Source organism: Crassostrea angulata, chromosome 3, assembly GCF_025612915.1.
Source record: "Crassostrea angulata isolate pt1a10 chromosome 3, ASM2561291v2, whole genome shotgun sequence".
Taxonomy (NCBI): Eukaryota; Metazoa; Mollusca; class Bivalvia; order Ostreida; family Ostreidae; genus Magallana; species Magallana angulata.
The window spans coordinates 3,799,140-3,813,810 of record NC_069113.1 but is presented as its reverse complement, the minus strand read 5'-3'; the positions used below and the strand labels follow the sequence as shown (position 1 = coordinate 3,813,810).

General features: G+C 31.2%; 1 protein-coding gene across 1 annotated transcript in view; it reads right to left on the bottom strand.

The window, feature by feature from the left end:
- Nucleotides 1-11,919, bottom strand: part of LOC128175596 (uncharacterized) — a 97,419-nt gene extending 85,500 nt beyond the window's left edge. The window contains exons 1-8 of the mRNA XM_052841352.1: nucleotides 11,803-11,919; nucleotides 5,566-5,891; nucleotides 4,971-5,114; nucleotides 2,294-2,450; nucleotides 1,910-2,068; nucleotides 1,232-1,368; nucleotides 927-1,094; nucleotides 556-599 (exon numbers count right to left, since the gene is read on the bottom strand). Coding sequence (XP_052697312.1) covers nucleotides 556-599; nucleotides 927-1,094; nucleotides 1,232-1,368; nucleotides 1,910-2,068; nucleotides 2,294-2,450; nucleotides 4,971-5,114; nucleotides 5,566-5,891; nucleotides 11,803-11,919 — 1,252 coding nt within the window. The remainder of the gene's footprint in view (nucleotides 1-555; nucleotides 600-926; nucleotides 1,095-1,231; nucleotides 1,369-1,909; nucleotides 2,069-2,293; nucleotides 2,451-4,970; nucleotides 5,115-5,565; nucleotides 5,892-11,802) is intronic.
- Nucleotides 11,920-14,671: the final 2,752 nt, after the last annotated feature.

Here is a 14,671-nt window from a genome sequence, read left to right as displayed (position 1 = left end):
AAATTTAGGCAATTTCGGTCTTGCCCCAAGGGCCCCTTTGGAGCAAAACTAATGTAATTTACAATTTATGTTCCTCTTACCCTGAAGATGTATCATATTAAATTTGAAAAGAATTGGCCATGTAGTTTTCAAGAAGTTAAAAATAATCAATTCTTAACGCATGCTGACTGACGGATACCAATTGCAATAGATAGGTCACTTAAGTAACTTGGGTGATCTACAAATTAAAAATCATCTTCGTAAAATATAAATATTAGGTTCTTGACAGAGTTCTACATACATCCCATTACAAGTCAAACTGATCTGAACATACCATATTCTACTGTTATATATAATGATTATTATTATATTTATTTGATATATATGATCTATAACTACTGTTATATAATATATATATATATATATATATATATATATATATATATATGTGTGTGTGTGTGTGTGTGTGTGTGTGTGTGTGTGTGTGTGTGTGTGTGTGTGTGTGTGTGTGTGTGTGTGTGTTGGTGTGTGTGTGTGAGAGAGAGAGAGAGAAAGAGAGAGAGAGTGAACTCTTACCTTTTACTTCAATTCTAAAGCAATGAAGTTCAACTGTGCTTACACTGTAAAAAAAAAGTATTTATGCTACTCTAACTGTCAAATTTCAAATTAAGTTTTCCTTTTAAAGAGAAATTTTCTTAACCAGTTACCAGCCAACCCTTATACTAAAAACCTTAAATATGTATTTACGTGTTTTTTTTAAATTTCAGCTGCATTACAGGCTTGGAATTATATGCCGAATAAATTGAATAATATTTTCATCGATACTGTTGGTGAACTAATGGTGTATAAAAAATAAAGGATATAGCTATAAGATTATAAAAGTTTCAATGATTGATTTTGGCTTTTTCCCCTGAACCTTTCATTGTTTCAAAACTTAATAGTAATACCCTGTACTGTCCTCAGCATTAGCACACACAATGTGATGTCCTTTATCTTCATCGACAGGAGACCAGCTCATGGAGATATAGGCCACCTTCTGATCCCAAGAAGCTACATTCCTTGTCTGGTTCACAGGTTTGCCATCTCTTCTCAGGAAGTTGAATTTTGTAATAGTTCTACAAATTAAATGTATCTTTTTTACACTATACATCAAAGTTTATAATATCTTATTTTCCAAATACATATACACGAATATCAAAGACATTTATAAATTGTAAATGCTGGTGCTGTGATACAAAGTTTTAGTTAATACCTAGAATTTAAAGTTGGTTTGGCATAAACATTTACACGAAAATCTCCTCCAACATAGATTGTATACTTTTGGTTGTTGGGTGGGGTTGGTGTTACAAATTCTGGAGGATGAGTATCACCTGTCACGCTATAATACATCTACATGAAGTAGTAAAAATCAGAATTATTGTCAATTAGTCCTGCAAACCCATTTTATTACATTACTACTCAATTCTAGATATCTAAACACTGCTAATGTTTTGCCTTTAAATCATAATTCAAATTTATGCAAATTGTCACCGACGCTAAAAACAAAAAGCACTCAAATATTGAATGTCACACATTGACATGCACGGTTTCAGCTTACTTTCTGACATCGTATATTACCGCCGCCTCTCGAAAAACTACAGGTTAATTACCTGGTTAAATAAACAAGTTTTGTTTTAAAAAGACTACTTCTTATGGACACCTGTTCACATAGTAAGGTGTAGAGATCAGCCTTCGTCAAAATTTAATGCACATTTTTATATTGGTGATTAATTTATAGGAGAGAAAAATTTGCAATGCAGAGCACGTGCAATTATGCTAAAAATATCAACCGAAAAGACTAAATCTATAACATTTCCAGTTATAAGCTCTATTTCTCATGTATATCTTTTGTTTTGCATTTTTAAATCCCATAAGGAACTCATTTTCTAACCAAAACAGACACTCTCCCCAAAAGCATGTTATAAGCAAAATGATTTGAAGTTCCAACGATGGTGTCCGTGGACGTATAGTCTTTCACTGTGATAGGTATGCCAAAACTGTCTCCTATTCGGAACACTGAACTTATGATCCTTAGGGTCAATATGCATGTCTGAAAAAATGTTATTTCATTTTAATTGACTATATAAGAAGTTAAAAAAGCTTTTTAACAAGGATCAGCGTTCTTGTTTTAATAACATATAATGCATTGTGGTTTTTTTTAAACAAAAATTAAATGAAGAATCCTCAAGAAAACAAGATATCTTGGGTTCAACATTAAACTCTAAAAACATTATTTTTTGTCTTGATAATTAAGGAATTTAGTTTAATAACATACGTCTTTATTTATACTCAATGCATTTGCCTTCTTCAGCTTGTGTAAAAAACTGCTGAAACTCTCTGCTTCAAGATATATAGATAATGCACATTGAAATTGGTCGCTATCATTGTCGATAATCGGAATATGAAGAAAATAGTCTTTCCCAAGTTCCAAGCTGAAATATGTCAAAATAATACTTTTTCAACGCTCCTTACATTTAATTAAACTTTATTCAGGGACACAACGTTTTGATGTCGTTAAGGTTGTACAATAAGTAGTGCAGTTTACGATAAAGACGATATAAAATCATTAAAACCAAGATACATGTAATGTTATTCAACACCTGAATGCATTATTGCAAGTGATGGACGACGTCAAATTTATTTACTTCACATAGCAGTAGATGGATAAAATACTCAACTAAGGAATAGGTAGTGTGAAAAAATTGTTTAACTATAACAAAAATATATATGGTGTAACGTGAAGTTTTTACAAGGAAGAATCCACATGAAGTGAGTAGATCTTTAACACAAACAGCGTGAAGAGAAAATAAATGTTTTCACACATTATATTATTATGCATTCTTTTCTTCAGTAATTACAGTAAATCCGGGATGGAAGTTCGCGCCAATTTATCGACGAACTGTAAATCGGAAAATGTTATTTATTGTGCTATTTGCCCAACATGCAAAGAATTTCATATTAGACAGACGGGGAAACTAAACGCGCGTGTTCGTGTCCACAAGCTACAGATTAAAGACCCGAGTGTTCGTAATACTCCATGTTGTGAACATTTTGCTGAATGCGGACAGGGAAAATTTAAATTATTCCCATTTTAATAACTTCCAAATGAAAATGAAATACTGCGCTTAGCCAAGGAAGACCACTTTATCAAATTATTTAAACCAAAACTTAATCGCATTCAGTGAAAAATTTATTATATGCATGTGATATAATGAATCATTTGTAATATTTGCTATTGTTATTATTTTGGCGCCTTTTTGCTCTGTGACTAACTTTCCGCTACTTTAACGTTATTATGACGTCACAATGAACTTTTGCTTATTGACGTTACTCCGTTACATATTAGTTATTTGTACATAACTGCCTGAAGAGCCAAATGGCAAAAACGTGAGCAGTGAAGAGGCTCAATTTGTGATTTTATTCTTGATATTTATTATTTTTAAATTATTTAAAACTGTGCCCATTTATTATTTTTTATATCGGGAAATTAAATATATATATATATATATATATATATATATATATATATATATATATATATATATATATATATATATATATATATATATATATATATATATATATATTAAAATTCCACGTATATTTTGCATGTAAAGCTACTGCAGATATAGCACCATAACACAGACATGGTACTAAAAGGTTAAATGACGAGTTTTAATTGTTACGTCACAAACGTTGAACGCTGATAAATACAACGTCACAAGCGAAAATCAAAGTTCACGCTTGTGGCTGTTACAGTGGCTCTTCCATTAATTTGAACTTACCCATAGGATAGTACAGTAATTTTGAGGTATAATTCGCATTTGCGTACAAGGCAAGAAGATAAAAAAATGTAAATATAAGCATTAAATCCTTATTTTTCGAAAGATATAGTCTCATAACTGCAACGGTGTGTGCAAACAAATTTTCATAACGCGCTAACGCGCGTTATTCAATTTGTATGCACACACCGTTGCAGTTATGAGACTATATCTTTCAAAAAATAAGGATTCAATACTTAAATATATATATATATATAAGCACAAACATTGCAATAACTCTCAAACTGACATATACCTGCCCATAGTGAACGATAAAGATATATATATATATATATAAAACCAATGTGCACAAATAGATACTGTCGAATCATTTAAAATTCGTAATGGCTTAATTTTTGTGTTTACTATGGGTAGCCCTACCCAACGAATTACATCCTCGACGAAATTTTAAAACACATTTTGATAGAGCTAATTATATTTCTTTCTGAAACTGAAAAGTGACGCGTTCACGGCATTTCATATCCACGATTAAGAAAACCCCACAATTTATGAAAATTCGCCCCCACCAATTCACACGATTTCACAGTTTGCAGTCTATCTTATCCTAGAGTATTGCATAATTCCATTTGGTTGTGTTTGCGAAACGTGATGGACAAGCTCAGAGTTAAGAAAGATGATGAAGAATACTATATAAGAATTGAGCAAATATAATAAGTCTTAAAACTTCTGTGAGACTTAATTATGACCCTTGCTAGTGGTTGCTTTTTTGCATTAAAATGCATCAAATATTTTACGCTCATTCCATTTCTTTATATCGAATAGATACTGTCCTGATATTCGAATTTTATAACGGTTTAGGACACATGTCATATGTTGATGAGCTTCATTTATAATGAAGTAACTGTGCATGCCTGCAATTAGTTATTGCAGAAAATTTGATTAATGATGTACATGCACCAAGACATGATAAATCCAATTTGAGTCATAATATTTTGAATTGATTGTTTATTCTTGGGCAACTATGTGGTTGTCCCTCCTTATGTATCAGCGCCAAAATTGAGTTATATAAGTATAATAGTTTACCATATTTATTTTATTATAAATCAGAGATGAAGAAAAATAATTTATGAACCGATTGATCTCAGCGTTTTTCTTTTCCTTTTATTTTACCTGTAGTAAGGTTTAACCAACACTATTGGACTGTTGTTTGGTGCATTTGTATCTCTCCGAATATTTGAATCCACCTTAACTTGTAAAAACATCGTGCTTAAATTAGGAATCTTTGTCATAGGAACATCAGGCTCACTCTGAAAGCTTTAAAACATAAAATTAGTGTATAATACTGGATATGCTTTTAAATTCATATTTTAAATTTTTATATGTTGTGGCAATGCAATTTTTAAGACCGAAAAAAAAATATAAGAGGGACAAATTGATAGTATTAAAACAGAGCGTTACATTGTCAAAAATATGTGAAATGTATTACGCATGTCCTAAATTATCAATTATATTTTATAAAAGATAATTTATCTCATATTTATAAATAAAATGTATATATTATAGGTGGCATTACGCTCTATGACGAAATGCACCTGGTCAAAAACTGAAAGCAATTGATTGCGTGCTAACTGGTCTCAGTAACAACACCTTCTGAAATCAATTTAATAATGTCTAAAAAAAAATTCGAAATACCCAAGACATCATCGTCAAGATAATCAGATTAAAAAACACGTAAGCAACAAAGTAGACGGTAAGATATACTTACGTTATGTCAAACTTGTTAGAGTACGTTGTTGATATATTTACGTCCAGTGTTATCTTCGAGCTCTCCATTTCCCACTGCTCGTGACTGTTGACCATCAACACCACATCCCTAACGTTATTGTTCACTTCCATTGTGATATTTGTCGGTTTGACGTTCGCATTTACAACTTCCGGTTCAAAGCCATATGAACCAAATGCCTCAGGGTTACTGTAATCTTGTATGTACATCTTTCTCCGAGCTGTGACGTCATGACCCTCATCTCTCTCTGTACAGTTGTAACACGGCCCTTTGTATAATTTCCATCCATTTAAGAAATCTATTTCGACCTAGCAATTCAATCAGTAATATTCGATTTTGATATTACATTATTGTATAATGAGATTTTCTTCTAAATATATAAAGCAGTTCAATAAGAGAAAAAGCATTACTAGTAATTGGTACCTAATGTAATCAAAATGAATTGGATGGATTAGTTTACATTTTACTAATTGCAAAGCAGAAAATATAGTATCGCTAGATATATCCATCAAGTTAATTCAAAAAATAGTTGCTTTCAAGATCTTTATATACAATGAAAAATGACAATAACAAATTGTCAACCGTCTCAACAAACATTATAGCGAAATACAAATTAAAAGCAGAGCAAACGCGGACCTCTTAAAAGACAGAAGTATGATTAGGTACCTAGGAGGAGTAATCATCCCCTGCTGACCGGTCGCACCTACCGAACGCTTATTGTCATGATCATGAAAAATGGAAGAAACCGTATACAGTCCGTCGTATAAAGAATGGTCTAACAAGTATGAAAATCCGTCAGCATGCATCTTAATGAAACATTGTACGTGCTGACAAGGTCATTGTATCAATCAAATAAGTTATAATACAGATTTTAAAAAAAACACCAACAAACTGTATATGAATTTATATATTCCATATAAATTTTGTTTGCAAATTGATTTGAAATCTTCAATTCATAACACAGGGTTTTTAGAAATTAATTATATGTAGTCAAAGTAGGCGATTCCAAAAATGTAAATATGAAAATAAATTCTCATAACTGCAACTATGTGTGCTAGCAAATTCTATAATGCGTGTTACTTATTGATTGAGTGCGCATGCCATTGCCATCATAAGATTATATCGTTCAGAATATAATGATTCAATGCTAAATTAAACTCAGTAGCCATTTATTTCATATTTTTATTAAAAAAAAACCTGTTTATTTAATCTGTCTTAGAGTTTAATATATACAGCAACTCAGTTGTTAAAAAACATTATCATTAAAAAGGGTAGCTGCAGGTCTGTAGCTCCCGGTCTGAAAAAATTCGGATGGACGACCTGGGAGCTACAGTGCCTCCCATAATAAAAATCTGCAATTTACGGCGCACAAAAAAGTGCGCTAGCTTTGGACTGATTAACCTTAATTCCAAACACAATCTGTACAAATTCCTCGGACATTTTACTACAGAAATCGTCACTTCACTTGCATCTGATATTCTTTTAAACAACATTACCAGTCCCGTAAAGTGAAGTGGAGCAGTTTGTTTACACGTGAAAATGGCGACTCTCGATCTCGACGTAAATTAATATACTTCGTTTTCCGAGGTCGGTTAGCATGTTTAATAGAAAGTCTGAGGCAATTTTCTGAAAAAATGAATGGTACTAACTGTTTTCACAAAATTTGTGTGCAAAAAAGGTTTAATCAGTCCAAATATTGCGCAATTTTTTTGTGCGCCGTAAATTGCAGATTTTTACTATGGGAGGCACTGTAGCTCCCAGCTCGTCCATCCGAATATTTTTCAGACCGGGAGCTACAGACCTGCAGCTATAAAAAGGGCATCTTCGCTAGCCAAGGGTTTTCATTCCACTTCGCTCCCCATAAACCCTTGGCGTATTTCATTACGAAAACTTGGTGACAAGCTCCGTTTTATGATTGGCTGCAGCTGTGAGTAGCTGATCCGATCGCAGTGCTGGTAAATATAAACTTTAAAAGGAAACACAAGTGGAATCTTTGGTAAAAAATTCGTTGTTTTTAACAAGTCTCGCGTACAGTGCCTCCCCAACGATGGCCTTACTAGATCGCTTTAAAAACCTGTATGTTTTACTGCAAATGAACATAGTTCTACAAACTTGTCAAGACTCGCGTGATAGCATGGGAAGTAAACATTGCGACTGTAGAAGTTGCCTATCTCGTTAGTATATTTATACGTTCCTGCTTATGGTTTTTGCTTTTACTGGTTCAATGAGCTGTGTTTTTAATTTCTTTGGTCCGCAATATTCACGACAAGGATACCTGGTTTTATGACATGAAAGCTTTCATATAAATCGGCAATTTTTTCACCCCCGCTACAGGTCCTTACGAAACACTATGAATAGTTGTATTAATGCCGTAGTGTGTATATAACCCGTTGTTTAATTCGATTAAAATGTATATATGCAAGGGGCGCAACTCAAGTTGCTCGCTAGATAACGGCACCACATCACCGAGTTTTCGTATTGATTTCCGCCAAGGGTTCATGGGGAGCAAAGTGGACCAAAAACCCTTGGCTAGCGAAGATGTAAAATAGGAAGATGTTGTGTTTTTCGGTATGTTTTAATTTTGTAAAATAAAAATACAATATAGATGATAGCATTTTCTGGCAGAGATTGACTTTTAAAATTCGTTAATTCTGAACAACGTCGGAAGGAATGTTGCCTCTTTTACTTGTTGCTATAAGGATAACGAACTCATCATAAACAAAAAAAAGGTTTGTTTTAAGCTGGAATTGTAGACTACTTGCAAATTGTTAAACTAATTTTTTTTTTCGTGATTCGATGATGGAAACTCTTATAAGAGATTCATAAACGATCAGTGTTTGTCGTTAGATACCACTGTTCTGATGTTACAATTAAAAATATGATCATTTTTAAAACTGTAGTGAAAGTAATACGATATCATGGACTTGATGACGAGTACTGAGTACGTGTATGTCATTTTAGTCTTAAATGATGTTTTTATAGAGTATATTGTATTAAAAAATATTCAAAAAGAACAGAAACAAGATGGAATAACTTACGAGTTCTTTTCCTTAAAATGTAAAAAAATGTGAAATTACACCGCTGTCATTGAAAACTAAACAACACAAATATGCAGGGAATATGCACATACATAAGTCTTCCATAGATAGATGATAAAGTAAAGCATCAATATTCTGCTGAATCGCCTAGTTTCTTTGAAAAATATACCTCTGAACATATGAAAAAATACAATTATTTATTATGGCAGATATGGCAGTAACAATGGTGTGTATAAAAAAGTCAACTTGTTTCACCTAAGTTATCTATCCATTTATTTATATCTAGCATTTAAATATTTCTTACAAATGAAGTAAAAGTAATCTGCATCTTCACGCAAGCCATAAGAACACAAAAGCGAATTTACACTATTGCGTCTATAAATATCATAACTGAAAGCAAAGGAGTATCTTTTGTGCTTTTTTATGAATGATATGAAGAAAACTTGGACTCTTTGAAAAATATACATGTGGATAAGGATTGTTAATTTTGTTGGAGCTAACACTTTTGTAAAATTCTTAATTTAAAGAAGCCTGCCTTGATTCGATACAAGAGAATTCCCCTCTGATACATCTCTGGTATAGATGACTTTCTGTACACGTCAAGCGTTTCGGTAGTGTATAGTTTTCTCCATTATGGATATCATATGTTGACATTTTGTTTAATTTACAAGGTAGTGCCTCTTTAAAGGCTAAGGAAAATTAAAAACATATTTTATTTATAGAGACCAAAGCTCTCCCAAAAGACAACACATGTATATATGTCTAACAATAATAATTACACTCTATACCTATGAAAATGAAAAACCTTTTCAAGATTGGGAAAAAAGAATCACTTTACGCGCACTGACATCACCGGCATCCATGTTGAATTTAAATCTCGTACTAACTTCACGTTTGATGATAATTTATTAATATTGTTTAATGAGTTATAAATACATTCAAGCTAGCTTACCAAGTGTGTTCTTGAAAAATTGATTTCTACTTAAGAAAGCAAAATTTTTGTTTTCTACAACTTTCAATATAGTTGCATTAGATCCGATCAAAGGAATTTAAAGACATCCAATTGGACAAAAAACCGTGAAGTAGATTTTTTTTATTGCTATTATAAAAAAATCAAGTATTTAAATTGTATTTGCGTTTTTATTACTTTTTGAAAACGCCAAAGACGTTTCTCCTACTTTCGATTTGAAATTTTCGTTTTTAGGTTTCATTTCAAATGGTTGTCTGACCTACTCGTACCCAGATAATTTCGAACCCAGAACTCAAATTATTCTTCAAAAATACAAAACAAAATTGATAAGTCAAGTTAAGACAAATAACTAATTCAACTAAAACAAAAGATAATCAAAACTTAATTTTGTATACATCATAGTCTTTGAGAGACACATTGTAAAAGATTTCCCCATTCACACCCCCTCCCCATGTTTGAACCATTTGTGTATGATTAATAAATACAATAAATCATGTTCAAATTACCCCCAATCTGCCATGAAAAAAGCAAATAGGTTGATTATTTGCAGCAATGTGCATTATAAATACTTAGAAATTATGCAAAATAGGAAATACTGATCTGCATTCCCAATCATAAATATGCATTACACACTAAATGTAAAACATTTATCATATAAACTCAGATTAAATTATACTCGCACAATATACAAGAAGGACATAATTTCCACCTTATCATTTGAATTAGCTAGGCATCTCAATACTCTAGTTTAATTATTGAATGTTTGATAAGTATTTGATCGAGAAATTTTTGTAAATATAGGTACCAAAATAATCTCAATTTCTGTCTAAACATTTCTTTGCTTCATTATTATTTATTTATAAATACCCAAAGAACAGAAACCCTTGGCTTGCGATCATTGAAATATCTCAGGGTTTAAACAATTAAATTACGTACCAGAATGAAAATTCGTTTACCTATTTTTCTATATAAATATCCTGTCCCATTCTCTTTATCTCTCTCATTGTTCGGCTACTAAAAACGGCTTTAAATAAAATCTTAAAATTCGTATTGCAAATGATTTATAATAAGGTCTGAATGAAAGCAGTTAAAAATTGTGAGAGGTGTTCCAAGAGACGTCCGAATGGAAAAAAAAGATATATCTCCATAAGAAATCTCTTGTTCGTTCCCGTGAAAATCTTTGAGTAAAAAAAAATGACATGACGGTTTAATCAATTATTTCATTTGTATTTCTTTAAGCTCTGTAAATTTCTATAATAATCGTCAAAATGTGATGAAAAAAGTATTATGAGACAGACTTATATCTACAAGTATATATAAAAATAGAAAATTTTGTTTTCATAAATCAACGTAAAACGGATGATATAATACTACTGAATAATAATTATTTATTTAAAAATAAAATGTATTTGTTTTCAATCCTTGTTCTTCATTAGAGTTCTTGTATGAATTTAAACTATACATATTGAAGTTTCGAGTTTCATCGCGAATGCTACGCGTAATATCGCAAAAGTTTCGCTTTTATTTGCGAAAATAACGCGTTTATTTGCAAAACTAACGCGTTAAATCTTGAAAAAATTGCGTTATATCGCGAAAGTTACTCATTATATCTCGAAAGATACGCGTAATATCGCAAAAATTTCCCGTTTATTCACAAAACTAACGCGTTTGATGAAAGTAATGTAAGATCTCGGGAAAGTTGTTGGTATGAAAATGTTTACAGAGTATATTCCTTAATTAGTTAATAAGTCCAACAATATGCACAACAATAAATATACTGGCTTCTTTTTTGCATGCATTGAACTGTAGCTTTACAGTTCGTGAACACAACTTTCCCAAATAACCTAACACACTTACAATTCTGCAGCTAGAAAAACATTCATAATTTAGCCTAAAAGAATAAAAAATGCGCGATGCATTTAAATTATATAAATACGGTAACCGTTTATTTACATTTCAGATCTGTTATATATTTTAATACGTTTTAAAATTAAAAAAACTTTTAAATCTTCATATGATAGATTTGAATAATAAAATACTGTTTATTCCTATTTAAGAGACGTTCCATTCTCCAAACTTATCTAATCCTATATTATCTTATCATAAACTTTAAACACCAAGCTATACATTCACGTATTCCGTTCGCTGTCTTTTTGTTCTAATATCATTATTCGAAATTAAAACACAGATAAAAAATAATAAAATAACTACCTTGACATGCCCAGGTTTGTCAGATGGTTGTGTGTAATAGCTCATACACCCTCCGTATATTCCCGAAGACTCTTTCAAGAAGAGCAAAGTCGCAAAAATGAAAAGCACGTATTTCATTTTAACGGCGACAATCTCAAAATCCTCTAATATGGAAGCATTCATGAAAAAAGTAAAGAAAATATTCTAAAAACATAAAGAAAATTTTTAATTTATATTTCATAGATATTTTAAAACGGGAAAATTCGCCTTACAAAATTTTCATTCAGAACTGTTTTCCAAAATCGCAGTGATGTGTGGATATGGTGAAATTTCACAGTACAGTTGTAAACTAGAAACTTATTTAATTGTTTTATTTTTTCTCAATATTTTTTGTTTGTTTAAGACCACTTTTAGGAAGGATTTCAAGCAATGCCAATATAACATATCAATTGATGTAAACATTTTGAGAAAATGACATGTTATCAATCCATACAAATGACTGTATATTTACTGCGCACAAAAGTACATTTGGACAGCTATATATATATATATATATATATATATATATATATATATATATATATATATATATATATATATATATATATATATACACGAACGTTTGTGTTCTTCTGTAAGTTCATGTAACGAAATATAAATGCAAATGTAATCAAAGTACTGAAGTACTGACAGGAGTTGATTTTATCGATTATCATTTATTTTAAAATCAACTTATCTTGCCTGGCAATTAGATTCTAGTTTGTATTTAAATTACGCACTTTCTTATAATATGAATTTTAATTAGACTTTTCAGACAAGAATTTAGAAAAAACCCATATGAATCATGTTGTGTAATATTTGAAGATAGATTTCAAACTATGTATTAGTAATCGAAACAATTCTTTAAAATGTATGGATCCAAGCACTATTGATATTGAACTCCAGTCTCGTTCAACCAGACGCTCAGCTGTCTCCGTTAATCTCCGACAAGCAAGATAGCCTCTCTGTTTGTCGGAGATTTACAGTGACAGTCGAGCTTTTGGTTGAACGAGACTATATTAAACTCTGGAGTAGGAGACTACATAAATATCTAAATTATTCGTATTATATAAAATCTGACTATTTTCAAAGTGTTTATAGATAAGTTTCCCTGAAAAACAATGCTTCAGCATACATTACATCGAATTTTTCTATTATATTCAAGAACTAAGGCTTGTCAGCGGTGATGATTTGTGCTTAGGTACAAACACTTTTTCACTTTCGGTTTGCCAGAGTGACTGCATAGGATAGTTGATTAAAATCAACTCCCAAAAATGAGCATTACCTTTAAAGGGGCATGGTCACGATTTTGGTCAAAAATTATTTTTCCGATTTTAATATTTACAATGCTTCAGATAGGCATTTTAAATAGGCAATCGAAATTTGAGTGTCATTTGTTGAGATATAAGCGAGTTACAGAGCTTCAAATTCTCCGCTATGTAAACAAAGCGCTTGTTTACATTTTGAACGTTGAAGTAAAAATTTCAGTTTTAAACCTAAAACGATTGTGTTGAACGTTAGGAAGTGTTTATCACTGCTTAAAATAAATAAAAAGATAGACAAATAAGCTGGAAAAAGATTTGTTACTGGTATATTGAACCTATGTAAACAAAAACAGGGCACGAGCCTTGTTTACATGACAAAGAATTGTGAGCCCTGTATCTTGCTAATAACTTTACGAATTACTCTCAAATTTAAATTGATCATTAGAAATGCATTTCTTAAGCTTTGTAAATAATAAAAACATAAAAATAGAATTTGACCCAAATCGTGACCATGCACCTTTAACGTCATTTAGCTGCTTACTGAATCAAAGTGAAACACTAAATCTGTTTTTGTCTATTACTCATCTTCAGAAGATACTTTCGGCATTGCGAAACACTGAGGAGTTTTGAAAGCCATTTATTGAGTCTTAAATAACAATATAAATCCCGAAACATTGTGTGCATCAAAAACCCCCTTCATTAAAAAAAACCAATTTACCCTAAAAAATGAAACTAAAACACAAAAAACCAACCCCCCTCCAACACACAGACAACCTACAACCGAATAATAAAGTAAAGTATTTGCAAAAGTACATATTTTAAAAACAATTATTCTAAAAAATGCATGGTAAACGAATTCAAAGTAAAGTAACTTAAGTAATAATTGCAGGCACATTACCCTTACCTTCATGTAACAAACTATTTCATTTATTCTTTTGGCTTGGTGGTTTCATTTATATAGCCTGATATATCTTTGTATTGATTTGAATCGACTTGTTAGATTTCCAATCAAATGCCCGATTTTAAATTTTAGGCTTGAAAATCCTTTTAAGATTACCAGAGTGTTGCGCTGACAAGTTTGAAAGTCAAAATTATTGAAAAAGAAATATCTAAATTCCATGTAACTGATCACCAGATCAAAGTCTTAGTAAGTTTAAAAGTTGATAGATAAACCGACTGTAGGATGAGAATCATTAGACACTTGTCAATTTCAGCCCAGTAACATTAAATGAATTATTTTCCGAGTTTCTGATTTCGTAACAACGAAACAATTTAAATTTGCAATTATCAAACTAATGTTCTTTCTTTTCGTAAAAAAATATTTCGGGCATTTAAATCTGGGAAAACATTTTTCTATGAGAGAGAGAGAGAGAGAGAGAGAGAGAGAGAGAGAGAATATCTTGTAGACTTCTTAGGTTATAAACATTTTTATAAACGTTTTATCTGTTAGTTCTCTAGAGAAATACATTTGTAGGTAATCTTTAAACACATCTAAATTCTTAAAGCATTCACCTTTTCGCATTCTGATGAAAAATTAATATATAAACATATGTTCATTTAAGTATTCATTTGACCAAACATAACGA